This window comes from Diachasma alloeum, unplaced genomic scaffold (genome assembly GCF_001412515.2).
Source record: "Diachasma alloeum isolate Michigan unplaced genomic scaffold, Dall2.0 Dall_scaffold_00648, whole genome shotgun sequence".
NCBI lineage: Eukaryota > Metazoa > Arthropoda > Insecta > Hymenoptera > Braconidae > Diachasma > Diachasma alloeum.
The window spans coordinates 215,989-243,667 of NW_021680780.1; the positions used below are offsets into that span (position 1 = coordinate 215,989).

Here is a 27,679-nt window from a genome sequence, read left to right on the forward strand (position 1 = left end):
AACATTATTTCCCCCCCCCCCCAAATATGAGCAATGAACTAAACCATGAATTCAAATTTTCTGAAAGTATAAAAAAAAACGATTTCCGGTGAGAAAATGAAAACCCGCAATTTCCCGTCTGATCACATCCACGGTAAAATGTTAATTATAAAAACAAATAAAGAATGAAAACACCTGACATAAAGTCGCATCCATAAAAAAATTACTTCCCCGATAGACCAATGAAACGAAACAAAAATTCTAATTCTCTCGAACTATTAAAGAAGAACAACCGATTTCCGGTGAGAAAATGTGCGCGCGCCCGTTTGATTGTGGAGGAGCGCCTGAAAACCCCTGCTAACATGAAAAACCAGTGCGAGATACTATTTCCTGCGTGTAACCGCAAGTCTTCCGTAAGTACCCACCAGCAATCCCAATCGAACAGTCAACGAACGACAATAAAAAATGTCCCACACAACAGACCAAAAACCCCAAACCGCGAATTTTCTAATAAAAAAAACTCTACAATCCTCAAATCTCAAAACAAGCATTCCCCGAAAATCCCAGAAATTACCCTGTATTGAATATCGATGCAGGGGGTGGTAGACACCACCGCTGACAGTACTGAAACAACGCTCCACCGGGGTAAAACGCGCAATCAATTTCACGTCATGCGCACACAGCGAAACTCCATTCGAAAATTGATTCTAAACCACGCAAACTCGGAATTTGCACATTCAATGTTCGTCGAGTCCCGAAGGAAAATTGATAAAAAAATTGTGCCAATGAATGTCAGACGCGTGACGAGAAACCAAAGTGGGAAAAATGCGCATAATTTCCCCGGGCATTTACTCCGCTATTTTATCGACATTTCATGATAATTCAAATGGCCAAACTTTTTAAATGTATTCCCCCGACTATCCAGGCCACCCAAGAACCCAGTTACCCGTGACTGATGCACACAGACGGCGGAAAAACCCACCCCCAGTTTCCCTCATCTTCGGAAAATTCGATTAAAGTCGATGCGCATGGGCGAAAGGAGGGAAGGAAATATCAGCTTTTCTCGAATTTCCCAGTGTCTGTCAGGTGGCACCACCGCCACGCAAACCCCGCGTATTTTATTCCTACCATTAGATTTCTCACATCCCTCCCACCTCCCACCCACCCCTTCACACTTCAGTTATACGTTTGTCTACATGTTTTGCACTACAGCTTTGGTCCAACCGTTCGTTTCACCTTCCCGCGCTCAGTCGCGTCCGCTGGTCCAGTTGAGCCATAAATTTTTCTCCTAAATAATAGAGCAACCCATCGGACTTCGTAAAAGAGGATTTTTAAAGAGAAAATAAGGAGGACGAGGACGATCATCTCCGACTGGTGACGGAGTTTAAAACGTAATAATCAATGTTGTTGGATTGTTTCTCTAACTCATGTTGTATTTATGACGGAGTTATAACCTTGAGGGTGGTCCGGAGATTTGTCGGGGGGCGGGAAACGCCACGAAAAGGGGGAAAAACGAGAGTTAACTGCTGTGAGGGGAATAAAAAACAGTCATTCGTGAGTGAATGGAGGGGGGAGATAAATTGCTCTGGTATTTTATTAGGTGTTCGTCATGCTTAATCGCTATTTCTTCATTGTCGGGAGTTTATTTACGCTTATTCGTGCATTTTATTTCATTTTTATCTGGTGGTTTGAGTTTATTGAAGGCCTTGACGCATGCATGTTAACCTGTTGCCACTGATCCCAGGGAGAATTAAATATTCCCGTGTCTTCTGATCAACTGACAGCACATTCTGTATCGTGTTGACTCTGCGCACGAATAATCGATGGTAATTTTATTCCGCCAGTTGCGTAAGTTACGAAACTGAAATTGAAAAATGTATTCTTGATGAGGTTTGAAGGATTTTGAAAAAAATCGTGATCGTGGGGGATGCGTCATCGTGACCTCGACTGGGCGATTCAAGTGTGGGGATGACCCTGAGGATTAGGAAATAATCACGAGTGGAAATGGAGGTATTGATGTAGTCAACGAAACACGGAAGATGTGGGTCAGACCGTGGGATCGATCGTTTAGTTCATTCGTTATTTTTCCAGTTGCACCCCCTCTCTCTCCCTTATTCCTGTCACTCTTCATTCTGTCCTTGTTCGATAGGCTGTAGTAGAGAGAACCCCAGCTGCTGCACGAGCGTACGCATCCACGGATCGATCGAGCGACACTCTAGCCGTAGACGTTTAGTCGACTCCTGTTCTTGAAATTTTCGCACAATTACAATTTCATTGTTCTGACGGGAACTTAATAATTACGGCTGTGGGGGGGGATCCCCGTCAATACTAAATTTCTGTGATATTGCTAGGGTTTGACCCTTACATTATTGAAGGTTTAAAATATGTTGATTCAATTTTTCAAATAATGTAATGTTAATAATCTGATTTTTACGAATAATGATATATTTACAATTTGTTGATTGAAAGGGGATTTTCGATTACGCAGGTAATCGTCAATCTTCCTACCTCAAATTATTGATTGATAAAATAGTTGAATATTTGAATATTTGAATTGATGATACTTAAGTACTCAAAAAATTTCAAGAGTGATGTTATCTAATTAAGGGCTATAGTATTAGTCGTGATAAAATATTACAAATTTGGCTATCGCTGGCTGTGGGGGTGATTAATTGGCAGATGATGATTTGGGGATTTTTTGGGTCAGTGGGGGAGGTATTGGGATCATTGGGGTTTAACATTTTTAATGAATAGTTCCGGGGAAATACTGGACATTTTTAGCGTGTTACATTCTCCATGAAATTTGCAGGGGCTTTGTCGAATCCTGTTTTTGAAATCCTCTATTACAATTCCACTGTTCTGACGGGAACTTGTTAATTACAACTCTGGGGTTCATTAATTGATGGATGAGGGTTTTGGCGGTTTTTAATGGTCATTGGGAGGAGGTGCGGGGGTTATTATAGTGTTTTACATTTTTAGATGAATTTTTTAGAGCTAAGCTCGGAAATTTTTATCGTGTTAATTAAATGTGCGGACGTTTTGCCAACTCTTGTTCTTCAAAAAGTGAATTTCAGTTCAATTGTTTCATGAAAATTAATGCAAATCAGAAAAATCCAACGCAATTTGGTACGAGCTTTCAAGTTTCGTGTGAAAATTTAAGTGACTAGGGCGACGAAAAGTTGGGATTTCCATTAAATTTTCCGCGAAATTAAAAATTTGATGATTTTTCCCCCTAAAGTGAAGTTAATGTCACTCTCATGAATATGACCAACAGATTTTCAATGAAATCCATAAATCTGCTTACAATTTCCGCTAAAATTCTTAAAAAATTTCATCGAGCGACATTTTTACTGGAATTTTAACAAATTTCCTCATTCAAAATTCGCAATTTGATGGAAAGATCAATGGAAACTAAATTGCAGTCCAATCATTCCCTAAAAATGTCAAATTTCATTTTTCCGCTGCCCAAAAATTCGCATTTTCATATATAGTATTCCAGTAAAATTAAAATTTCCGATTTTTCCCCCTCGATAAAATGCAGTGTTGCTCTCCCGAAAATGACAACTAAACAGTCCACGAAATTTCAGTTTTTTCCAGCGGTGAGATGTGTAAATTTCTCCTGATATTCATCATAGCCACAATGAAATTAACCCATCTGGCAACACGGATGGGGCGGGGTGTCCTGGCACACTCTAACTCTGACGATGTTACTCTCTCTTGGGGCGCGCAACTGGTTGATTTATCGGTGCTTTTGCCTTGGCTTTTACCTCTATTCCGTTAACCCCCCCGGCGCGTTTCCGTTTCGTGCAACTATAGTTTAGTTGCTGCGATGGAGGAATTAGATTGCGAGCGGGGGTTTTAGACCACCCGGTCGAGCAGTCCGGGAGTATCAGGCGGTTTTTTCACGGCGATATTCGCCGAATGCCGCGGCTGCACGAGGCCGATTGATTCGTATTGGGGTTAGGCTTGGGGTGAATTAGTGAACCGTTGCGTGCGCAGAGGTTTATGTTTAATTGCTGGATTATTATCGGGTGCGTGGGAACCCCCGCGGAAATAACGACATGTTTAGGAAGAGTTAAAAATATCAGATGTGACATGTGTGACGTATTTATTTAGTGTATGTCGCATCGCGTAGTTTTTAATTTTAAAAGAGATTTTATCGAAGAAGTCTATTGTTTTTTTTTGTGCAAAGAATAAATAAATTGGATTTTAATTAATTCCAGTAATTAATGGATTTATTTCTTCAGTTATTCATTCATTCAAGTCTGTTTTTGTCGCAATGTCGAATTTTCATTTTTAACAATAATTTTTTTCATTCTCAGTAGATATGACATGTGATAAATTTATCTAGTGTAATACAATTTTTGAGGTTCTTTCAAAAAGAGCTATTATTTTAACAAAAGAATTGATTTGAATTAATTAAATAAATTGACTAATTGCTAAATTCATTCATCTTTTATTATCGAATTTGAAATTTTTGTAACATCGAAACGGAATCACGAACTAGCAATTTAAAAAAACGTGAGATTATCCGATGAAATATTTTCTCTACAAATCCATTTTGTTCGCAATGTAGAATCGTCATTTTTAAAAATGAATTTTTTCATTCCCAGTACCTCACAACCATTGTTATCTGCATTTAATCCGATTTGCGAGTTGGAATATTTTTTCCATCTTTGCAGCTCTTCGATGGAAAAATATAATTTCCATGAAATCCCCGTCTCATTCGCTTCGTTATATCGTCAGAGAGTTTCAGTTGACTCATTGTATTTCGTTACAAAGATTTTTTCAGCCCGACGGAGAGCGTCTCGGATTAATCACATTTCCAAGTTTTCCTTTCATCTCGAGATCTGAGAGCTCGAGACCCAGAACAAGAGGCTATTTCGCAATAAAATGACGAGTGAGGCATTTTCATTTGATAAAGGGAAGGGTGTCGTTTTTTACTGCAGTTCATGAAAAACAATTTCGAGGATATACAAATAAGTACTCTGGGGGTGTATTTGGATGTGTGGGATGAGCCGGCGCTGGGGAGCCACGCGTACACTATCATACGATCATAAGCCGCGCATTCAAACGTCCCTATCCACTCGTACCCCTCTCTCTCACCCTCATCTTGGCCCTTCCACCCTCATCCCCGCGTCCCCCCGACCCCCGTCCCCACCCTCCGTTCAACCGATCGTCAGCGGATATTAAACTTTTGGGACAAAGCGATGTCGCTTTACCACTCGGTCTAGTTTTTTTTATCTGTTCCCGGACATTGGAGTCATCGCTCGCTGTTATAGTGTGACTGCACGCGATCCATGTGACCGTACATTTCATAATTTCCGTGACCAATGTGCGGGGATATAGTGGCGCTTTGATTGTTATCGGTTTCTTGGACGTAAATACATTTTCAAGAATTTTATTAGATCTTTGTTTTTTTTAGCTTGCATGGCGACAAATTTTTACAGACGGAGGAAATACTGTTAAATTTACCCGGCAAATTTTACTGTTCAGGAGAATGATTTTTGCATCTGTATGTGTTTTTTCAGCGAGGGAATCGTAAGATGTCTATTAAAAACCATTTTTTCATTTACACGGAGAGAAAAATTCAATAAAAATTACCAGGAAAAAACTTTAAAATTACGTTTTGAAACGTAATCCGCGAGCGAAGTAAAATTCAATAAAAAGTGTAAGTCGGAATTGAAATTCGTAAATTCTACGATTTGTTCCGTAAAAATTAACCACCCGTCTGATGACTCACCGCTGTGGGGACAATAAGTCGTACCGTAATTTTTCCCCAACGATTGAGAAATTTTACGGAACGGAACGTAGAAATAACTCACCAGCTTCATAAAAATTTTTGGACGTTCAAGAATTTGGATCATGGAGGCACAATAAGTCGGCAAGTTTCTGTAAGATTTTACTTCTTCGGGAAAAATTACGTGACAATTTCGTACACGGAGAGAAATATTCAATAAAAATTACGTACCTTTTCCGTAATTCCGGAGCGAAATGTGGGTATAAGAAATTTTACGGAACTGTCACGGAATTTTTTCGGAGCGTTCCGTAATTATTATCTGAATCTCCTGTGAAAAATTACGATACCGTCACTTAAATTTTCTGAGTCGATTCCGTAATCGGTGAGTGAATTGTGAGTTCCGTAATTTTTACTGAATATTTCTCTCCGTGTACTTCGTTCGGTGATGAATCTGAAAGTTATCTGAAGGTTTCAGATTTCTCCTCTTCCATTCCTATAAAAATTTCCGGAAAACGATTCCCCATTGCGGATTACGTGAATTGTTCCGTAATTTTTCCTGAATATTTCTCTCCGCATAATTACATTTCGCTACGATTTTCTAGGTAGGGGAGGGTGGGGCAAAACGGCCCCCCTTCAATTGTCAATAACTTGTGAATGACATTGTGAAAATTCCCAGTTTCAACTTCATTTTGAAGATAATTTTTCATTCTTCAAAACGAGCTCTAACTCATCCCAATCGGATTATTGAATCGGAAAATATTGACGATTGAAGGGGGGCCGTTTTGCCCCATCCTCCCCTAATTTTTATTCGTATTGATTTTACGTGCGTGGGATCTCAGTGATTGGTTCTTGCTCGGTGGAAGGGGATGGCTTTTTGGGAGAGTGTCAATTGGCTGGAAATTCGGAGGGCAGGAAAAGTCTTCAGGCTAGAAGCGCTGGGATTGGCCCGCGTCGTGGATTTGGGGAATTTCCCGTGCGAAGCAGAAGGTCCACTTTGGGCCTCAAGGGGATCCACGTGCGACAAGGCCCCCCGGGGTGCTGGGACGGACTCTCAGCATATCCTAGACAATTGACCGCATTAACTTATTCAAAATATTTTGCCTGATTTATGCAAGGTCAACATGATGAAATCAGTATTGAGAGATTAATGACGGGAAACTGTCCCAGAAAATGAGGGTTGAGGGACCATTAGCGGAGGAATACCCTTGAGGAGTGAAATATTTTGGGAATTTTTCAGCTGCACTGAGGTATGAATACGAGCGATTCATGGAATTGGCTCTCGCGAGAGGACCCAAACAGTCAATGACAAATAAAGTATACCCGAAGAGTCTTGTGGGGCCAAGACGACACCCAGAAGTTGTCCTTCCCGAAAAATTCTGAAGGACTTAATTTATTCCACTCTCATAAGTTATCGAGTTTTCCTATCCCCATATGTTGTCGATGCAGGCAACACACTTGGAAAAAAAACTTTACTTTTGCCGAGGAATGATTTTCTCGGGGGACGAATGGATTTTGTCAGAAGCGCATTCCCCCAATATTACAATTATGTTGAATTATGGGATGATTTCGATTGTAGGAACTAATTCCTTCAATATTCGCGCTCTGAAGTAAATTGACATTCGACTCCGGTGGTCAGAAATAAATTAGAATACGCAAATCAAAATATTTTGACAGCGGAGAACCCCCGCGCGGTCTACTTCCTCTGCTTTGAGCCTTCGCACTGTCAACATCATCACTTTTATCACGAATTTATTGCATCTCCCAGGACTGAGGAAGTCGAAAACTGCGTGGGTTAGGACTCTGCTGGATCACACGTTGATGACTGGAGGCAACCGGATGGTCCAGACTCAGATGAGTACGTAAATTTTCTTCTCTGGATTGCGGGATTAACCAGACGCCGTATGATACTATCGACAGCCATTATTCTACTGACACGAGAGAAAGTGATTCCTCGGCAAAAGTAATTTTTTTCTCAGTGCAATCACTGTTTTAATCGCATAAGAAATTCCCAAAAAAACTAATTACGTCCCACAGGTGCATTATTATAAAATTTTATACCGTTTTCTGTAAAATTTCTAAAAAATGGAAATTTTGTAAAATACTTTTGTTTTCGATTCGAGCAATTAACTGACAAATAATTTTCCATTTGAGTCGAACATTTATTGTTGCCTCCATCATGTCCTCAACATATGAGGACAGAAAATCTCAATAAATTATGAGAATTCAGTAAATTAAGTCATTTAGAATTTTTCCGGAAACCCATGCTGACTCACTTTTCAGTGGTATTGTTTTGGGATACCCCTGAAGAAAAAAAAACATGCGGCGTTTCCCTCATGAGACGACGAATCTAGGGTTAAATTAGAACTAGTCTCTCGACGTGTCTCCCCTCGCGTTTTATTCACATATAATTAGCCCATTTTCCCAGGCTAGAGGAAAGCAAATAAAAAGTAATTGAGTAGTCATTTACTCAAAAAAAAAAAAGAGTAAAAAGTCCCCCGGGTACAGCCAGCCCGGAATGCGAGAAGAGAGCTGTGAAAAACTCAATCCGAGAATGGTGTGAAAATAGTAGAACGGGGTTGGGTGAGATGGGGGAGGGGGGAGGGGAGGGGGAGAGGAAAGAGCACTGAAGTAGGGAAAACGAGAAGCTTATTTCAAATTCACCGTTGGCCATCCCGCCTCGAAACGCACGGTCGAGTTTTTCCGCATTACCTTTTTCTCCCCCTGACGTTTTCCTTTTCTCTCCAAACGTCTTTACCCCCTCCCCCTCGTGCGCGTTGATTTTCTCCCCCTGTACATTGTTCCCCCCCTATATTTTTGTCCGCACGAGTGACTCGTGAGATTTATTTATCGAATTGCGAGACGGGATTTCTCAGTAAAAAAAATTAAGTTAAACATTAATTTTCGCATTTTTCTGAATATTTATTTGGATATTTTTGGCACCATTGACTGTTTGAGATATGAAGGCAATCCGTTCCGAAAATTAATCTTATGTGATAGGAACAAATTTTCATATTGTTTTTAACGTGATTTTTATAATTTTTTCGTAAATTTTTTTATAGTAAAACAGAAAAATAGTATTTTGAATTCTGCGAAAATAAAATATTTCAATTGCATTAGAAAAATCTAGTTAAACATAATTTTTAAAATTTTACAATGTTTCAAAATCTAATATTTGCCCCATTCGTGTGTCAACAAATCAAGGCAAAAAACTGGGATCACATTGGATAGCATTACTTTCACAATTTTTCGTGATTTTTTTTTACATAAAAATAACAGATATATTATTTTGAATTTTTTGATAAGATATTTCGTTCCACGATCACACAACATAATCTACAATACTCCTACAATTAAATTCTGTAAAAATGCTGAACGCGCCCATCCTTTCCCAATATAACAAAAAATGCAAATACATAAAATTTTATTTTAAAAAATCAAGTTAAACATTAATTATCTTCATTTTTCAAATATTTCAATATCTCCAATTTTTCCCATTTTTCCATGAAATATTTTTTTACACAAAAATAAAAAATGTTATTTTGATTTTTTCGATAAGACAAAATTTCACCCCACAATTAACACAAAAATAAATCACAACATTCCTACAATTAAATTCCGTAAAAATGCTGAAAGCACGCGTCTTTCCCGAACATAACCAAAAATATAAATATTTAAATTTTATTTTAAAAAATCACGTTAAACATTAATTTTCTCCCTACTTCAAATATTTCAATATCTCCAATTTTTCCCATTCATGCGTCAAAAAATGAAGGCAGCCCTCCCCTTCAAAAAATTGGCATAACATTATCGACAAAACCCGAATATTATTGTTAACATTAAAATATATTATTTTAAATTTTTCCATAAAATATTTTGCCTCGCAATTAAACATAGACTGAGCCACAATATTCCTATAATTAAGTTCTGCAAAAACGCAGCAAGCGCCGCCCCCCCCCTCCCCAATACAAAAAAAACATCGCGAGTAAATGACGAGAATTGAGGAAAGAATCATCACAAAGGCAAAAACAGCGATCCAGCCGGCATACCAGGAGTCGCGCGGTGCGCCTAGTGCAGGAAAAACCGAGAAACTTTCAAAAAGAAAGGTTTAAAAAAAATACATGAACACACAACGTATATGACAATATCATCGTAAAATAGCGAGGCAAAAGGAAGAAGAGAGGAATGACAAAATGCACAGGGGCAGGCGGTGAGGGGTTGGTGCGCCCGTTGATTTTCTCCGCGCAAGCTCAATCCACCTACTCCTCCCACTGGGTGGAGCTTTCATTTTGGTTTATATGCGCACTGTACCTGCGGGGGTGGCGGAGGGGAATTGACACTGTGCCAATACATATCCCGTTACCCTAGACCGTTATCTTCGCCCTCAGTCCTCAGTACGGAAACGCGCGCGACGCACCCGCGTGCGTTACGCGGCTCCCACCTCCCCCCAATATACGATACCGACGCCGTGTGAATTTATTTTCACGGTGGGATATAAGGTGTGTTTTTTCAGAATTTCTTAATCTGCTTTTTTTCAATTCTGATAATTTTATATTTCACATATTTTTTTTATTTTTTTGTCAGCGATGAAATAGTTTTTTTCTCTATTTTATAATTAGTGATTAAAATTTTCCCATTGGAACCGTCAGCATTTGTTTAACCTTGATATTCAAATCGTTCCATAGGAAACGCCAAAATTTTTTCTAGTGATGAAACTAGTTTTATGTGAAACGTCAAATTTTTTTTTAATTCCACATTTTTAGTGATTTGTTGGTTGAAATTTTAGTGATAACAAACGATTCGTGCGAATTTTAATCAAATATAATTGTTTCATATCTTTCGGTGGTGGCTATTTACTGGGGTAGAATGGGTGCTTTTTACGGTTTTCATTTTTTAACTGAACCAAATTTTTTTATTTATCGCTATTTTTTTTTTAATTTGGTAGTCGGTGATACAAATATTTTCATATGAAACCTCAATTTTTTTTTCATTCTACATTTTGTCCAATAAAAGCTGTTTTATGCAAAACGTCAGAAATCTCATTATTTCTCTATTTCATAATTAGCGATTAAAATTTCCCAATAACAACCGACTCCATTTTTTCAACCTTCACATTAAAATCGTTCCCTATGGAACGTCAAAATTTTTCTAATTCTACACTTCGCAAAATAAAAGTCGCTTCACGCGAAAGATCACGATTTTTTCGAATTTCCCATTCAGTGATAAAGATCGTTTTACGAGAGACCTAATAAAATAGTTTTTACAATCCTCGTTGAAGCAGTTCCGATCGCATAAAATGGGGGCTTTTCTATCCCATTCTCTTACACGCAGAGAAGACCACATTCCGCATCCGAAAATCCACCGCAATTTTAACAATTAAACATTCGTCATTAAGAAAACAAAGTGTTAATTTTTTACTTATTAACCCTGTGTTCCCCTATTTCCTCGAATGCTAACTTCACTGTTAGAAAATTACTCTTGAAATTTCAAGTGGAAAAGCTTGAAATATTTAACAATGGCAAAGTTACATGAAATTTCTGTCAAATTCTTCATTGACGAATCAGTTAATTTCTTGAATATTCAAGTAATTCTCGATTTTCAGGTCCATACGGCACCGAAAAACCTTGAAAATTTTGCAAATTCAGGCAATAACTTCTCCGAATTTTCGAACTACTGAAAATTCAATTGTATGTGATGTTCAATTTTCACGATGAGTTTGAAAAATCAAGCTTTCATTGAAAAATCAATGATTCTTTAACATGAAAAACCCAATTTTCGTGAATTTTCAAGATGAAGGAGAAATTTAGTGAACGTTTTCATTTGAAATTGAATTCAAACTCGCAGCATTAAAAATTCAGATGACATTGTGACTGAAATTTCAAGAAATTTCTAAGTGTTGATGACAAGGTGTTTCCCCGCCGAAAACCACGACCATCAAAGTCCCTCAGCCATTCGCGGAGTCATGAGAATTCCAGTTAACTCAAGTGTCCCCTTCCCCCCCTCGTCGTTGTGTCCAGTCACCCCAGTGTTACTCCCGTGAAAATTTTCGTAATTATTCCGGTCGTTCCGACTGCAATCGTAGGCACCTCCTCTCGAAAGATCTCCTTTCTCCCGACCTCGGGCGACTCTCGGCATGAAGCCAGTCCGCTGGCCCACCCGAACTCAGTCCAGTGCGGCCATTCAAGCCATTCCATTTCCCTCCAGCTCCATTAGACTCCGCGATAAAAGCTCCCCCCGAGAATAATCCACTATTGCCGAAACAATCTGCACAGCTCGTCCTATTTTTGTAATTTCCAGATCATTCGCGTGTGGATGGTGTCTCCTGCGTCTCGTCGTCCTCGTCCCAGAGCGCACACCGATCTCACGGCTCATTAAAACTTAACGAGATTGAATAAATAACATAGGAGGCACGCGCGAGTGCGTGCGTCCGCGGCTGTTTTGATGATCGTCTCTGTGACTTCATCGGGGCCCGTGGAATTCACCTAATCTACGACGAGGAAAACATTCCATCGGGCGCGGAGGGGCGAGGGGGAGAGGAGAAGAGTAAAATATAAAATCAAGTGTGTGTTTTGTGTTTACTTTGGGTACGTGCGTGTGAGTGGACGCGCGTGTGTTTTTCTGTGTACAGATTTTTTTTTCCTCTCCTCTGTGGGCTGTAGGTGTGTGTGCCAGGAGTGACGGAGGGCATCGGGGACACGGCGCGGGAAAGGATTCGGAGTCGTGCGGACACCGCTGAGTATTATGGAGAGGACAATGGGATTCGTCGGGTTGCTGGGGCTCACACTGCTTCTTGCTACGCCTGAATTGGGTATGTTTTTTGGGTGAGAATGGGGAAGCTTTGCGGGAGAGAATGTTACACGGGGAGAAATGTTCAGTAAAAATTACGGAACTCACAATTCGCTCACCGATTATGGAATCGACGCACAAAATTTGAGTGACGGTATCGTAATTTTTCACAAGAGATTCGGATAACAATTACCGAACGCTCTGGAAAAATTCCGTGACAGTTCCGCAAAATTTATAATACGACAACCACAGAAGATACGTAATTTTTATTGAATATTTCTCTCCGTATAAATTAACGATTGATGTGGGAGCGGGGTCAGCGAGGTCGGTCCGACGCAATTTTGAAATTTGATTTAGCTTGACGGAATTAAAATCAAGGTTTTGATTTTTTGCGCTATATTTATATCGACTCATTATGTGACGAAGTTGTTTGTGTCGAAGTTGCGCTTTCATTGTTCGGGAATCGAGCGATGGAATTTAATCTTTGTTTTCATGTGCGCTTTGATGAGCTCCGTCAGTCGACATTAATCAAAATTCCGTTCCTTAAAATGGAATCGAAATTCCATTTGTGTATCAATTTTTTTGAATTTTTGGATTGTTTTAGAAAATTGAAAGTGAGGGAGGGAAGAGGGAAGTTCAAGGTTCCAAATTGTTGGCTGAACTTTCCGGTAGGGTTCATATAAATTCTTACAACTTTACGACTCCACTGAAATTTTGAGGATTTTTGTCATTGAAAAGTCAAAATTTTGGGGGAAAATCAGTGCCAGTTGTAAATTTTAACTTGACCTTTCCATGAAAATTGATAGAAATCAGGGAATTTCCGGTAAATATAACCTTGAATTTCCAAAAACTTTAAAATTCTGAGTAATTTTTTGAATACTCTACATATTTTGATTTAAATTTTGAGTAAGTTGGGGAATTCTCGTCTTTCTGCCGCTCAAAAAGTTGGAATTCCACTGAATTCTCAGTGAAATCCGAAATTTCACGATTTTTCCCCCTAATATCCATGAAATTTGAATTTTTTTCAAACAATGTGGGGTGATATGAGGGAATAATTTAGGATCATTAATCTTGGGGGGAGGGGTGGGAGGATTTTTCTGACGATCTTCTTTGTGGAGAGAAATAAGAGGACTCTGGGTGAAAATCGATGGCTCTCTTGAATGAAGAGGCTCCTCGGAAAGTCGCTTCACAGACAAAAGTTTCAATTGTCCGTATTTTTTGGAATTGATCCTTCATTTTTAGAAATCCTTCCCTAATTTTAAGGAATTCGACATTTTAGGGATTTTATCACTGCAATTTAGGGGCACAATTTCTAAGAATTAAAAATATAACACTGCAAATTTGTGAAGTAAGTAATTTGAGTTTAGAATTTCTCACTCGTTAAATTTTGCAATGGCACAGGTCCTTGAACTAAAGCTTTTTTCTCCGCGTTTTACCGCTTTACCTCCTTTGTACTATTTTTCTCTGTAGAAGACCGTTATTTTTGAAGAGCATTTTGAGGACATGAAGAGTGAATAAATGTGCAGAAAATTATCACAGAAAAAAGAGAGCAGTCAAAATGTGTGAGTTTGATCCTCGATTTTTACTACTGAACTAGTAGTGGAGAAGTATTGAAGGGCTGTCATTGGGGCATATTTCTTCGCTCGACTGTTAGGAATTTTTTTTAATTCAAGCAACAACCCCCCTTGAATTTGAATTTAATTAAAGAACAAATGGCTTTTTATCAGTAACAAATTATTAAATTTTATGAAGTCTCGTCATTAGGAAATCCTGATTTGTTGAGAAAATCCATGGAAACCGTAAATTTTCATTCAATCTTTCACAAAAATTCTGAAGAGTTCAAGTGAACATATATTATAACTAATATTCAATTAACTCAAATCTCATGCAAGTTATGAAATCTCCATCTTATTTCTACCTAAAACAGTTGGAATTTTCCCCTAACATTTATCCAAAAAATCACTAAAATTCAGGATATCAAAATTACCAAATATTAATGCCAAAAATACGTTGAATGGGAGACATGATGGTGGATTTCAGTAAAATTATTTGACGTTGCAAGCAGAAATGGCAGAAAATCCGAAACAGTTGTATCTAAAATTTTTCACAAGTTCAATTTTTCTGAAGATCAAATCCTTTCGTCCCCACAAAAAATTAAATCATTAATCACATCATAATTAAAGTCGTGATCCCACCGCGAGGATTCACCGTAAATTATGAAATCAGTTCAACCAGAATCGATTTATAAATAACGAGCGTCAAATTGAAGCCATTAAATCGAAACTGCTTGGAAATTCAAGCGAACGACGCATACTAAAAATATAATTTATTCCGATGATCACTCGCAGTGATCAAGAGTGAAATCGCGCTTGGATTACCTCCCCGGTGACTTTCACTCGGTGTAGCGCACGCGTGATATGTCCACCGGTGTCTACACACACACATGTTCTGCCATAGGAAGGTACCGATTGTGTCATTATGGACAGAAGTGAATCAAAACCGCTGTAGATAAATGTGGTGAAAAAAAACCTCGGATACCTCTCCAGGTCAGCATATGCCGGCATTACGTAACCGCAGGAATCGGCGGGGAGCCGCAGCGGACTCGTCAGACTCCTCCGGATTCATCGGATTCCGGGTGAATCAGAGGGCCATCCGAAAAACGAATAAACGGGTTTTCAACATTTCCAGTTCTATCATTTCCTTCTTCCTTTTTAATTGCAGAGGGAGGGAACGAAAGAGGTAAAAAGTAATCGCGGACGGGGACAATCTCTGTGGTGCAATCGGAAGAAAAATTTGAGGTTTCAGTTTTGTAAAAAGTGAGGGATTTTCAGCGACTGCGGGGAGATAAACATTTGCACTTTTCGGACATTTTTATCGAAGTTAATTACCACTGAAGTTGCGAGCAATTTCGTCATTGGAAATTCAGAATTTCGTGGAAAATTCAAAGAGAACTTTCAATTTCTGTTCCATTTCTCCATGAAAATAAATAGAAAACCGGAAAATTACGGTAAATATATTCTGGAATTTTCAGGACAGTGACACTGAACGTGATTTAGGGGGAAAAAATATGAAATTTCAGATTTCACTGAAAATTCTATGTAATTTACTCCTTAAACTTGTGGAATTTTACTAAATTTCAGTGAAACTTTAAATTTCATGATTTTTTCCCCCTAATTCGCATTCAGTGTTAAATGTCCATGAAATTTCATTTTTTTCTAATAGTGTGTGCATCCGCAATTGTGAAATATTATTTATTTATTTTCACTCATTTTTAACGAAATACGTAAGTTCCGTTTAAAAAAAAAATTGCACCCTCGAAATTATTTAGTTTTGCCAATTGAAATTATCATTTGTTCCAGGTATTTACCCGGAAGGCATAATTTTTCGGCTGAACTAATTTTTTCTCTCAGTGTACTCTTTTTCTTAATTAATTTCTGCGAAGTTAGAGTCATTAAGGTCATTCTGACTCAGAAGGTATCAGATCAACACGAATTATCTGACGTCTCGGCCACTGCCTCATATCGGCATTGTGTTATGCTAACACCGTGCGAATGAGCCCCGTGAAAACTGCTGATGTCGTTCCGCTGACGTAATTTTATTGCAAATAAACGTGTGTTTTAATGCACATATATTCTGATTCTCATTTGTAAAATATGTAATACATTTTAATATACTATAATAAATTAGAAATATTTCTTTATTTATTTATTAATGCCAAGTATGATCTACTCGGCCTTTTACATTAATAAATTATAAATAAAATAGTTTCTATGGAAAATTTTTCATTAAAGAAACTCGCGAAAAAAACAGAAGGTCAATAGAAATTCAATAAAATTTGTATATGTATTACCACGAGAGCTCTTTTGTTTTTCAAATATATATTAACATGAAAAATTACCAGTGGAATTATCGAAAATTATCAGTTCAATAGTGCAATTCTATCGGCTGAAATTTGAATGGAAAAAATTATCTACTGAATTCGCTACGTTTTTCTATAATTTTTTTTTTCGCGTGGTCTTTATTCGAACAAAAAAAACATTTATTCATATTTGCAAAACGATTTATTTGATGTGCTTAACCACGCGAATAAAAATCAAATTTGAGTTTGAATAGAGGCGCCATCACGAGCTACTCAAATAAACCCATTTTTTTATCCAAATAAAATTCATTTAACTCAAATAAACCACTCATCTAGGTGTCATTAATTGGGATTCACAATATTAACATCATTCAATAATGTTAACGATCGGCAATCAATGCACTGAGAGAACAATTCCCTAATACGTAGACCATATTTAGGGGACGTTGGGGTAAAACGAACACTTTTGACTTTTTTTAAAGTGTTAATGAGGGGTTGTAATGTTGATAAAATTTAATATATTTTTTTTCAATACAAAGAACAATTCTTTCCCCTTGTGACGAGCCTAAACTGAGCTCAATTGATAAGTTTGTTTCTGACTTATGAATAATTTTAAAAAAGTCTCAAGTGTCCATTTTACCCCACCCTCCCCTAAAACAATAAATACGGGAAGGTATTTAACAAAATCATACTTGAGTACAAGAATATTTTGAAAGTTGAGATGCCTAGGAGAATTAAACAATTGAAGAAAAATTACTTGTCTCAAGAAAATATGTTTCAGATATTAGAAATTTTTTTTCTCAGTGTAGGAATTTAATGCTCCAGCGTGTTGTGCATTGACGCCTGTTTTCACATGAAAAAACTCCGCCAATAAAATCTTTCAGAAAGCAATTGTATCGCAAGGACTGCCGCACTCGAGCATTCTCAGCGTCCCTGGCAATTGCTCTGGATTTCCACGCGAACCGTCCTCGGAGTATCGCACTGAATCGCGCCGATGGCCCACGGGCATACTCTCGTTTCCACTCGTGCAACCTGTGCACATACGCGGGATTATAGTACGAAGCTATACCTAACGAGAGAGCCGGCGCGCCAAGCAGTGGAAAGAGCGTACAACCATGGCCTACTTCCAGCCACGCGACTCTCACTCCCCGGGTTTAAATGTAATTCTTTCCCTGTCTCTCTCCCTCTCCCTCTCCCTCGCTCTTATCTCTTCTTTTTGCAACAAAATGGCGACCCGGGTCATGCTCCACATTGGGACAAATGAAATTAACGTATAGGTAGTGCCGAGGGTCACGCCATATGTATTGAGGAACAGAGTTAAACTGTTAAACATTTCAAGGAATTTTTCCATTGAAAATTCATAATTTCGGGGAAAAATTCGTGGAAACTGTAAATTTCAGTTTAATTGTGCCGGGAAAATTCATTGAATTCCGGATCTTTTCGAATTTTGGGGGAATTCCAAAAAAAATTAAGGAATTTTCTGGAAATTCAAGGGAATTTGGAAGTGAATATGCATTTTCACTCCCGAACTCATGTCAATTGGGAAATTTATGTCCTCCTGCCGATAAAAAATTGACACTTTACTTGAACCTTCAGGGAAACTTGAAATTGCATTGACTTTTTCCCTGTAAATCGAACTCAAGGTCTTTTTTCGGAAAATTCAACCAAATTTTTTCAACAGTACAGACAAAATTGTAAAGTAGATTTCAGATCATTTCATTACGTACAAAATCAGTTGACTATATTGGAGAATTTTCAATTTTTTTATTAAATTAATCATCAATCAAATTTATCAAATTTCTAAATATTTAATAAATTAGTACCTGACTTTGGAAGATTGACAATTGTTTCGTCGTCGGAGAGGGGCGTAAGATCTATGGTTATACACACCACTTACGCCTTTTTAGCTTTACTAGGGCGATTTGAATAATCCAAAAATCAAATTCAGAAGTTTAGAATCGATTGTTAAATGATAATTGCAATTATTTTTCAAATTTCAATGAAAATTACACTGTTAGAAAGAAAAATGAAATTTCATGGAGAGTTGTCGACTAATTTTCAGGACAGTGACACTGAATGCGATTCAGGGGAAAAATTCGTGAAATTTTAGGTTTCACTGAAAATTCCAGAATTGTAAACAGCATAAAGACGACAATTCCTTAATTTACTTGAATTTCCAATCTAATATGAATATTCAGTGCCAAATTACATTGAATTGTCAGTGACATCTGAAATTTCCCGATTTTTCCCCTTAAATAGCATTAATTTTCAGGGAAAAATGGAACTGGAATTTGCAGTTCTCTTTGAATTTCCCACGAAATTCTTAATTTTTAATGACGAAATGGAACAAAAATTTGCAGTTCTCATTGAGTTTTCCCCGAAGTTCTGAATTTTCAATCACGAAATCCCTTGAAATTTCAGGGATAATTAAATTCGATAAAAATTTCCAAAAAAGTCTACCAGAAATTTCAGACAAAAATTTTCAACAGTGTAGTGAAATTCAATTGATTGAACTTGAACGTCTTTCAATATTCCAAAAATAATTTTGCCATTTTTTCCATCAATAAGTGACGAATGATTGCAAAAAAACCTGCAAAGCCCCCAGTGTTGGCGCCCAAACCGTGCGGTCAATCCCCCAAAAATTGAAGCCAATATCAACCGATTAAACGTAATTCGTATCAAGCTCTCTCTAAACTCCTGCAAATAAAGCAATCTCGCCTAACCTCCCAGCGAAACACATTAGAAGATGAAACTGTATCCGTAACTTAATCTGAAGCTTTTGATCCGGCACTCAACGTAAATTGATCGAATCTTCGAAACTCAATCGTCACTCCCCTTTCACATCGACTGGGAAACTAAAACCCCGATATTTTCCATCGTTTTGCGACCGTTAAGAGATTACGGATTTCGTCTGTGATACGGGGGCCAACGGGAGAGAAATCCGAGGGTGAGTGAGTGACGATGAATGAGTGAGAGACCTCTCTCCCCCTGCCCTTGCGCTTCGTTTTAGAGCCATTATGTCGTCGAGGGCTCGCGCATTCGATGAAGCAGTCTGAGGGTAGGAAGGTAGATAAGAGATGGAGAGAACGAAAAACCCGAGAGAGATGGTACAATGGGAGAGGGTCGAGGCGAATGCCGAGCTTGCGAAAAGGGTGGCCGTTGATGCGTACAGTCGTGGCTGGCTGCCTCGCCAAATGCATTAAGACTCACCCCCTCGTCCCTCCACGGCATCACCCACCCCAGACGTACATCCCGTCGCAATATTTTTCCCGTGCAATTCGTAGATTGTCCCCGCGGTACACTGGTTTATGCATAGCAGGTGAAATTCAACGATCGTGTTCTCTCGTACGAGCCGGAATTTATGGCGCAGTGCTCCAATAGGGGGCATGATAACGGATGACGCCGGCGGGGGGTGACGAGTATTTTACTCGGGGGGGTTATTAGCTGAGGGCCAACGGTAGAGAGTTCCTCAGTAGAGATCATCTTTCGATTTTTTTAAATTCGATTTGTAGAAAATATTGTGGTAAATCGCGAATTTTTCAGGCATTTTAAGGACATTTTTGGGGTTTTTAACAGTGATTCCATGAATAATTGCTATCGAATTCAATGAACTAATAAAAAAAATATGTATTTTTTTTTTATTTCAAATAAAAATCCCGCTTTAGTTGATTCTATTTGCATTGTTAAAAATTTTTGTCTGAATTTTTCGTGCCAAGGAAATCTTGTCATTGAAAATGCAGAATTTCGTGGAAAAATCAAACAGAACTGTAAATTCCCGTTCCATTTTTCCCTGAAAATGAATTGAAAACCAGAAAATTCTGGAATTTTAGTGAATTTTCAGTGAAATCAGAAATTTCATAATTCTTCTACCAATTTTCACTGCCCTGAAAATTGGTAATCATCTGTCCACGAAATTTCATTTTTTTTCCAACAGTACATCATCAATTTTACCGAAAGAAATGGAAGCGTCTTTTTATTGCACCAGAAATGACTGAAAAATGAAGAATAAAACGATCTTTGACTGTCACATGAAAAGGTCCCCATTAATCGTCCCTTTGACTACATCTTTCCCTTCAATTCAGACAAATAAAAAATCTTCCTCATACCCCAGAGAAATGGCTCATTCCAATAAAATGAAACTGTTCAGTCAGAATTTTTCAATTCAATTCAACAACATTTTAATCAAAAAATGTCGCCTACACAAAATAAATAATTCATTCATTCCAACGAATCAACGTCACATTTTTATCCTAAAAAACTATTTATTTGACGTAGATGAAAACGTAAACAAAAATCGACTCCAATGCTCCATAAGAACCTCATTGCAATCTTCAAAAATAAACCCATTCACTCAATCCGAATAAATCATTTCTCCGGGTGTAAAAGAACAATGAATTCCTTCACATTACAATTGCCGCACGGAGCCCCAGACAATTTAATCCCCCGCTCGAAGTAGAAGACATCGTAGAAGTCAAAGAGACACGATAATACGCGGAAGTGAGTGCTGATGCTTTTCCAGGATTACAACCCCTGCGGCTCCTTGTAATCCGATCCCGCTGAAACTTTTGTGAACTAGTACGTGCGAATCAAATTCTTTGTGAAGAATCCACTGAGTTAGAAATTATCCGACGAATCCGTGTCTCAATCTCGGGACGACGAGATGTTTTTCCATGTTCATATGACTCTGATGAAAGAAATTGGAGTAGAAAATATTCATCTGTCTACTTAGCGCCAAAGGGAGCAGTAACCACACGTTGTTCAATCCCCCCCACCGCCGCTGCCATCCAGTCCCGCCACTTCATCGGGATGAGCGCTTTGAAAAATCGATAAGCCCAGAGAGGCTCGATCCGACGTCGGCTCTCTGGCAGGCCATATCTTGATTAAAATCAGCGTGTGCCATCCTCTGCCGCCCGTTCCTCTCTTTCTTTCGAGTCTATGTACTCGTTACAGCCCCCGAGAGCCCGAGGAGAGGAGCTTCTGTCCAACTATCCAACTATCTGACCTTTTCTTTTTGAGGAGGGGAATTTCGGTTAGTCTCGTTAATGCTCTCATTTCAACGAACAGTCAAAGCGAGGAAAGTTTTTTGCTGAGGGGAGAGGGTGAGGGATAATTATTTGGCTTGGAGAGACATTTTTTGGGCTCTCGGTTATGGGAAATTGCAATTAAATTGCGGATGTATAAAGTTTTTAGAAAACAGGTTTTTTTTCATTTTCATTTCCAACACTTATGTTGTATTATTTTATTATTATCATATATATTTTTTATTTTTTATTTTATTTATTTAGGCTTTTTTTATTTAAGCATATCTGAATAATTACATTTCAATTTGCACATTTCGAACTAAATTTCAAATACATCACAGAAATGCGTCACAGAATTTCCATTCGGAAGCAAATTGCCAATTTATTATGTCATTATTAAAATTACCAATTAACATTTCTAATTTATTATTTAATTATTGTTGGAATTATTATATGAGTGAGACGTAGATGAAGGCAAAAAGCCATCTCTAATGAGTTCATTTTTCTTGGTATGGATTGTATGTTTAATAACACCGGAGTCAGGGTGTTTATAAGAATTTTGTTTAGTCTCAGTAGAGTGGAGGAGTGGGATGAATGCCTCTTTATGGACCAGATTTTTGACCAGAGTTCGTCACCAATTTCTTTGTGTCGAATCAGTCTCTCGGAGAGCTTTGAAGAGTAAAGACGTGCCCTCATTAATAAAACCAGTTAAATTCAGTAGTGAAGCGGTAAACCGAGTTAAGTCGATTTTGACTATTAGCCAGTTTTTGCTGAATATCTCGGAATCTAAGGGAGATAGCAAAATTTTTCTCATGACTTTTTTTATTACGCTCTATTGGCTCTACAAAAAAGGTCATGACAAAAATCTTTCTATCTCTTTTAGATTCCGAGATATTCGTCAAAAACTAGCCAATAGTAAAAAACGACTTAACTCGGTTTACCGCTTCGCTACTGAATTCAAATAATCAATCACGAGTGTTTTCATTTATCGCCATAATCCTAATAATTATTGAGTCAATTTTTCATTGGCATTCTGCATCGAAAAACGTGAATTGCGGACGCCTCGAACTGGAGTAAAAATTCCCTAAAAATCCTGGACAGTTCCCAGATCTTCATCCGCCGTGGCCCCGACAATCGTCAAAAATGAAATTCATCACCGAATGCATCAAAATAATTTCGCCCTCCCTTCACCAACCAACTTCGTTTATCGCTGATCCATTAGTCTGCCTCCCCAAGCCAACAAAAGGCTCACGATTTGCCTACCGCCCATCAGATAACGCTGATACACATACACAAAAATGACAATGAGGTGTAAATGGGGGAGTAAGAGTTTCTAGGGAGACAGAACCGGCGGGGGGGCATGATTTTACTCGATGGGTTCTCATCACGTTTCGCCCCTCGTTACAACCTGCAACGCGGATATAATACAGCCCGTTGGGGATAAGCGAGACGCGTGTCCGACGTTATTATCGTCCCACTCTCCCTCAACCCTCTGCATGTCCTCCGAATAACATGACGCCTGACGCTATCGACGGGGAAAAAATTCTGGCGAATGAAGGGACATTGGAGGAATTCATATTGACGTTGTTGAACAAAATACCGCGTTCGCAGAGGCTGTGGTGCGTGGTTTATCGTGGGAAACGGGCGTTCTGAATATATTAATCTGTGGGGATTATTACTAGTGCTGGGAGAACTGTTTGAATGAAGTGAATGGAATGAGTCAATGATTTGTTGATTGATATTATCGGATCCACAAGAGGTGCGACGATTTTTTCAAGGGCCTTGTTCGGAGAAAATAACCCAGAGAAATTATTTACTGGAAATTATTAGTTAATCAATCAATCAATCGATTCAATCAAGATTTCATTTGAATGAAATCGACGAATTTATGAATAATAACTCGAATAAAGCTTTTATTCACGTCAGATGATTGTTGCTCAAGGAATTGATTATTTATTGAATTTAATTAGAACATTAACATTGGAATGAACGAATAAGTTTATTAATTGTCAGCAAAAATACTGTTGAAATGAATAGAAAAATTTCAAATGAATTTTATATGATTCAAATGTATTATTTCGGCGACATTGAACAATTGCAGGATTATATTATGCCCCCCTGTAGGGGCTATTGTCAAATGAAAAATCACGATATCATAATTTTCGATTCAACTAATTTCAAAACGATATGATTTCAATTGAATCACGATAATCGCCATTTTTTATTTCCCAAATACGCTCCATGAACGGCCAATTTTATCACACTTCTTCTGTATTGAACCTGAAAACCTCCAATTTCCACATGAGAGAGTCGCAAAATTATTGAAAACCTCAAAAAAGCCCCTATTTCCATGAAAAAAAAAAATATTACATCCATTTGGATGTTACCTCCATAAACTATCATGCCACTGGATATTCCCATTCCCGGGGCCCATTGTTCTTGAGCATCGGTGCGTCAGAAACACGAGCATGAATGCATGAAAGCATCCAATATGGCTTGTCACGTTAAAGTGGACGTGAATTCATGCCAAGTTTCCCTGCAAATCTATTCACCTAAAATTCGAGAAATTAAATTGTCATTTGATTTTCCACAGGATATGCCAGGGAGAGACGTAGGAATTATTATGGCGCTGAGATTGGTAGACTGAGGGTCTATGCCCATGGAATAACGGGGACGGTCTATGCAATTGACGAGACAACAATGTTCATCAAGGGATTTTCGTACGATGGGAATGCCCCGGACGCATTCTTCTGGATTGGAGACAGCCAGAGACCTAGTCCTGAGGGTGACATTGTCCCGTATCCGGAGGATTACCCTGGCAGGTCAGCGAAAATTCCTGAATTATCATTTTGAACGCAGAAAAAAGTTTTTAAAATATTGTAGATCAGTCGAAATTAAACTTCGGTTTCTACGAATGTGAGTACAGGCCTCCGCTTCGGCTCTAATGTACTATTATTGCTCAGAAGATGTCAGTTATTTTGAGAAATCTATTACCAATTGATTATCAGTGATTGTTATCACTGAAATTTGGCGAGAAATTCCTCAAAATTAGAGATAGGTCCCTGAAAATCGGTAACATGATTCTCAAAATTAGCGAACACTCCCTGAACACTCGTGGCAATATCCCTAAATTTCACAATCGCAAATATGACAATTGAGGATTATTCAAATTCCTGAAAATTAATGACATGTGCCTGGAAATTAATTTTATTTTCCTCCTTAAATATTTGAAAGGCGTGAGGGAATTGACATTCTGTGAGTGAAATCGATGGAGAGCTGAAAAGTCAATGAAAAAATTGGAATTTTAAAAGATTGCTGACTCACAGTCCAAAATATGTACTATCAAAATTTTTTTGCTATAATTATCGACACATTTTTTGGAAATTTTCATCAACTAACAGTTCCACTGAAATTCGGGGAAATTTCGTCGTTAAAAATTCACAATTTAAATTAGAATTCAATTATCTCATGAATTTCGTACTGACGATTCACGTTTTACTCCTGCTGCTACAAAAAATTATTATTATTATTATTCTCAAATTATTATTATTTCATTCCAATAGAGAATTCATTTCGAATCAATTAATGACCCCACATAATTAAAATATTTTCATAGAAATAAAAAAATCAATTCAGAAATTTCCCCCAAAAAATTCCAAATAAAAAGCTTTTATTTAATTAGAAATAGTTGTTTTTCCGAGTGTAGTTATCAAATCTCGACATTTTCTCTACATTCACACCGAGGATTAGGATTTCGCCCGTGAGTTGATCCAAAACTCCCGAAATATTGTTTCCAATATCTGAACAACTCCAGGGAATACAGGGATTCCCGAATTTTTTTCCCTCGAGTTCGGTGAGAGATCGATTTCCACGAGCCTCCGCCCTCTCTGAGTAAACATTTCAAGGCCTTTCCAGCCACCCTCGTCGCGATTCCCTGACTATTGCTATCGGAAAACCATTCGCTTTCAACGAGTGCTGAGACTTTAAAGGGAAGAATCAATTTTTATTTGTACGTGAGTTATTTTGCTCTCTCGGTTACAGGGATCCACCAGTTCTCAAGGCTTACAACAATACTGACGTTATCCTCAGACTACCGCAGGGAAAGAGGATAAGGGATATCAAGTGGCTCAGCGTCTGGTGCAGAAGATTCACGGTGAGTTTTGTTTATTCATGATAATATACGTTTTTTTCCTCAATTCACAAGTTACAACATTGAATGAAGAGGAGATATGTTGAAGATCAATGAAAATGGATTTTTTTCTTCTCTTACGTCGGCAGGAACTTCAAATCCCTTCTTTTCCTCAATTATTAGAGGGATATTAATATTTCAGCGAGGAAAAATTCAAAAAATGTAAAAAACAGTGGGCAGCAAGAACTAAAAATTTCATCTTTCAATCTCTTCGTAAAGCTTTAAAATCGATATATTTTTCGAATAATAGATGAATACCCAAATTCGATTTCCATCCTTGTCTTTTAACAGAATGAATAGAAGAAATGACAGAAATTGAGAATTGGAGATTAAAAATTTTCTCAGATTACTATTATGTAATTTAAAATTAATTTGAAATGACACAAAGACCGTTCTCGCCCATCTTCACAAGAGGAAACACGGCAACAAAAAATTTTTCAATTACACATATTCAAACTTTTCGCAAATAGAATTTTTGAATCGCTATTTTTTATCGATCTACGATAACATTTTTCCCGAGTAATGAATGATATTTCCATGATATTTCCATGACACATGATGTCTCTTGCGTAAGAGAAGCTACTGTCCCCCAGAGCAAGAGAATTCCCAGGAGACCTCCTCCATTATCAGCTTCATGTAATTGTTTCCTCTCGAACGATGGAACCCTCGATGAAGATAGACGACATTGCCAAGTACACATTCTTCTTCCTCGAAGGCTCCTCTCGCAATTACGGTATTACATCTACATTCTCGGGTGGATTATAAAATTGAAAAGAAATTATCGCCCGAGCCCCCGCCCGGGGGGGGGGGAGGGGTACCATAATTCATGCATCATTCAGAATCACCTGACACTCAGAAAATCCATTATTTCAGTATTCTCATCACGAACTCACTTAGGATGCCCTCAGCATCCTCCAGCCTTCATTAACACTTTTTTTCGTTGTCAAACAAGACCGAAAATCTCTGCAGAATATATTTTTCTTTCGTGCTATGTAAATGGGAGGAGAATATTCTCTAATTAAGCATTTAAGGGGAGGTTGCTATGAGTTTTAAAAGTCGCGGGCTATTGGAATATGATTTCTCATACATTGAAGATCGATTATATGTCGAAAAATGAATAATTAGTGCTAAAAAATTGATTGTTTATTGTTTGTTTGCCCCGCAGACGCTGAACATGTTAAAAATAGTCCAGAGCCTCTAATTTTTCAGCTACAGAGGTTTCTTTTTTTTCAAAATTTTAGAAAAAATGTGTACGATAACAATTACGAATTGATTTTTTTTTAATCGGCTCCTACACAGCTAATTTCGTAATTTTTTAAATAAAAAATTGCGCCATTCATGTAGAATAGCCAGAAAAATGTTTCTATTCATTTAAAAATTGCGGCAATATTGAATGCAATAAATCATCGAATTAAAGTTCAAATACATCACAGAAATGCGTCACAGAATTTCCATTCGGAAGCAAATTGCCAATTTATTATGTCATTATTAAAATTACCAGTTAAAATTGATAGTTTCTAATTTATTATTTATTTATTGAATCAATTTTTCATTGGCATTCTGCGTCGACGAACGAAGATGCTTGATCAAATTATCGCAACATAAAACTCAACTCCGAATCATTAAAGAGCTTAACCATCGTTAATTCCTGATCCCAGCGTGATAACCGGATTTTTGGAAGAAGCCGTGGAGATGAATAGAGCCCCAAGGGGGTGGAATTGAGATGAAAAGGGCTAGGCCGAATATCGTTGGGGACGGCTACATTCGTGGTCAATGACGCGTGCCGGATGGATATGGCGCCCCGGGGCATGAGGGATCCCCCCTTTATTCCGCGCATGGAGTCTCGCAAGATGCCCAGCATCCAGTTATTTAACATGAAGAAACGGAATCGTGTGCTTTTTCCTCTCGGAAGCGGGGGAATTCGCTGAGCGTGACGAGCTCTGTCATACAACAATGAACAATGCTGTCGGAAAACCTTCATCCACGTCCGTGAAATACTCCCGCAACATTTCAGCGTGGAATAATCAAAATAACCGACATTGACGTGATCATAATTGGAAAATCAAAAGTTTTTGAAATTTACGTAACAGGTGCATTTCAATTTTCAA

The 27,679-nt window shown here is 38.1% G+C and overlaps 1 protein-coding gene across 4 annotated transcripts in view; it reads left to right on the forward strand.

The window, feature by feature from the left end:
* Positions 1-1,324: 1,324 nt before the first annotated feature.
* The window catches only part of LOC107043940 (protein Skeletor, isoforms B/C), a 46,136-nt gene continuing 19,781 nt past the window's right edge, over positions 1,325-27,679 (forward strand). The window contains exons 1-5 of one of the 4 annotated variants that reach the window (XM_015265656.1): positions 10,140-10,215; positions 12,014-12,276; positions 12,376-12,524; positions 23,976-24,204; positions 25,424-25,535. In XM_015265656.1, coding sequence (XP_015121142.1) covers positions 12,458-12,524; positions 23,976-24,204; positions 25,424-25,535 — 408 coding nt within the window. In that variant the 5' untranslated portion in view covers positions 10,140-10,215; positions 12,014-12,276; positions 12,376-12,457. Of the gene's footprint in view, positions 1,371-10,139; positions 10,216-12,013; positions 12,525-23,975; positions 24,205-25,423; positions 25,536-27,679 lie in introns of those variants that run through there. The other 3 variants (XM_015265655.1, XM_015265654.1, XM_015265657.1) reach the window with 3 other exon arrangements.